This window comes from Phytophthora infestans, genomic scaffold, assembly GCF_000142945.1.
Source record: "Phytophthora infestans T30-4 supercont1.738 genomic scaffold, whole genome shotgun sequence".
NCBI lineage: Eukaryota > Oomycota > Peronosporomycetes > Peronosporales > Peronosporaceae > Phytophthora > Phytophthora infestans.
This window is the reverse complement of record NW_003303057.1, coordinates 9,693-12,226: the sequence shown is the minus strand read 5'-3', so window position 1 is coordinate 12,226 and position 2,534 is coordinate 9,693. Positions and strand designations below refer to the sequence as shown.

Genomic DNA, 2,534 nt, shown 5'->3' with positions numbered 1-2,534 from the left:
CGATGTCGTATGTGCCGTTTAGACGGCAGCGCGAGATCACGCCCGGGTAGAATTTGCTCTTGCCCTTGTACTGAGCCTCCACCTTGTCGCCCTCCCGGAACTTCTTCTGCTTCGGGTCGTCGTCGCTGTCGCCGCCGCCCTTCTTGCCCAGCAGCCGGATCAGCTCGGCCGCCACGCCCGTTTCCTTCTCGCCGTCGTCGTAGTCGATGTCGTACGTGCCGTTCAGGCGGCAGCGCGAGATCACGCCCGGGTAGAATTTGCTCTTGCCCTTGTACTGAGCCTCCACCTTGTCGCCCTCCCGGAACTTCTTCTGCTTCGGGTCGTCGTCGCTGTCGCCGCCGCCCTTCTTGCCCAGCAGCCGGATCAGCTCGGCCGCCACGCCCGTTTCCTTCTCGCCGTCGTCGTAGTCGATGTCGTATGTGCCGTTCAGACGGCAGCGCGAGATCACGCCCGGGTAGAATTTGCTCTTGCCCTTGTACTGAGCCTCCACCTTGTCGCCCTCCCGGAACTTCTTCTGCTTCGGGTCGTCGTCGCTGTCGCCGCCGCCCTTCTTGCCCAGCAGCCGGATCAGCTCGGCCGCCACGCCCGTTTCCTTCTCGCCGTCGTCGTAGTCGATGTCGTACGTGCCGTTCAGACGGCAGCGTGAGATCACGCCCGGGTAGAATTTGCTCTTGCCTTTGTACTGAGCCTCCACCTTGTCGCCCTCCCGGAACTTCTTCTGCTTCGGGTCGTCGTCGCTGTCGCCGCCGCCCTTTTTGCCCAGCAGCCGGATCAGCTCGGCCGCCACGCCCGTTTCCTTCTCGCCGTCGTCGTAGTCGATGTCGTACGTGCCGTTCAGACGGCAGCGCGAGATCACGCCCGGGTAGAATTTGCTCTTGCCCTTGTACTGAGCCTCTATAGGCTGGCCTATCTTAAAAGTTGTTTATGATTTAATTCTTGTATTTGATGTAGTCTCTTTCTTGAATCTTGGTGCTGAATCAAGCGTGCGCACGTTAACCGCAGGTATTGCAAATACCTTTTCACCATCGTCGAAGTCAATGTCGTAGGAACCATTGAGCCGGCATCGAGCGACTACACCGGGAGTGTAGCAATCCTTACCATTGCGCTTAGCTTCAATTGTCTGTCCTTGCTTAAATCTTACGTTGGGTTGCGCAGAGGAATCGTCACTCGCGGAAAGTTCACTTGCTCTTTTTACCAAGGGTCGCTTTGGACGGATCGGTTCATCGTCGCTCATGAGAATTGGCTTTTTCACCGGCGAGCTAGCACGCTTTCGAAGGTTATCGCCCGGTATGCGCTTGAGCAGCTCACCATTTTCTGCTTCCAAGTCGCAACTACCATCGTCATGCGCACGAAACACGATACATTTCACGTAATCTGCATGCCCACGTAATTTAGCTTCTACTCTCTGTCCCTTTTCCCAAGACACTTCGACAGCGTCTTCTTTTGGCGGAAGCGTATGCTGTTTCTTGGCCTCCTCTGGTTTGATGTATTTGGGGCGAACTCGTACCTCAACTTCACCGTCATCATATTCGATGTCATACAGACCGTTAGTACGGCACTTCTTGATCACGTTTGGCCTTCAGCTATTCATCCAAGCGCCAACAGCGAGCTGACTCATCCAAACAAGTCACCAGCCATCGCCACACACCCGAGTCTTTTGACGTCGAAACGACACCAACACACAAACGGCAAAACCGGCGTGGTGGTAGGACGAACTCGACAGATCGACGATTGTGCCGCTGGCTTCAGTCGGCGGTTGAGGGGTGTCTGCTGTTTGACTACGCCGTAAAGCGAGCTTGTCCCGCAATGAGTCGGGCTACGAGGTAGGCTAAGCAGCCCTAACCAGTAGTCCTGCGCAGCTGTCGAAAACAAAGCCAGATGTATGGTTTGCCTCGCGGAGAAGCATAATGGCGCGGTGTTGTCGTAGGCGCCCCAGCACAGCGTGCAAGTGGAGGTGAGTCGAACAAAGAGTTGGACACACCGGGGATTGAACCCGGGGCCTTCCGCTTGCAAAGCGGACGCGCTACCACTGCGCTATGCGCCCAGCAAATCGATAACCTAACCTCCACCTTCCACACGAATTTATGACGCCCCACGCGCGATATAGTCACGCATTCACATACAGCACATTTGCATGCACTTGCACTATCCTCTACCACCCGCTTTCTTGCATCGAATTGCACGTTTTGGCCTTCAAACTATTCATCCAAGCGCCCAACAGCGAAGCTGACTCGTCCAAAACAAGTCACCAGCCCATCGCCACACACCCGAGTTCTTTGAACGTCGAGACTACAACAACCACACAAACGGCAAAACCCGGCCGATGGTGGATAGAGACGAACTCGACAGATTCGAACAGATATGTTGCCGCTTGACTTTCAGTTCAACGGTTTGAAGCGGAAGTCCTGGCTGATTAGAACTACAGCAGTAAAAAGCGAAGGCTTGGTCCCGACAATGAAAGCCGCACTAAGAAGAGTAGAATAACGCAGTCCTGAAAACCAGTAAGACCCTGCCCTGCAGACTGAAAAAACTGA

General features: G+C 55.1%; 1 protein-coding gene across 1 annotated transcript; it reads right to left on the bottom strand.

The window, feature by feature from the left end:
- Nucleotides 1–567: 567 nt before the first annotated feature.
- On the bottom strand, nucleotides 568–1,539 carry PITG_21913 (uncharacterized protein; the record flags this gene model as incomplete). Its single annotated transcript, XM_002996863.1, has 4 exons — nucleotides 568–571; nucleotides 624–910; nucleotides 992–1,459; nucleotides 1,519–1,539. The coding sequence occupies 4 exons, from the start codon at nucleotides 1,537–1,539 to the stop codon at nucleotides 568–570; spliced, it is 780 nt and encodes a 259-aa protein (XP_002996909.1).
- Nucleotides 1,540–2,534: the final 995 nt, after the last annotated feature.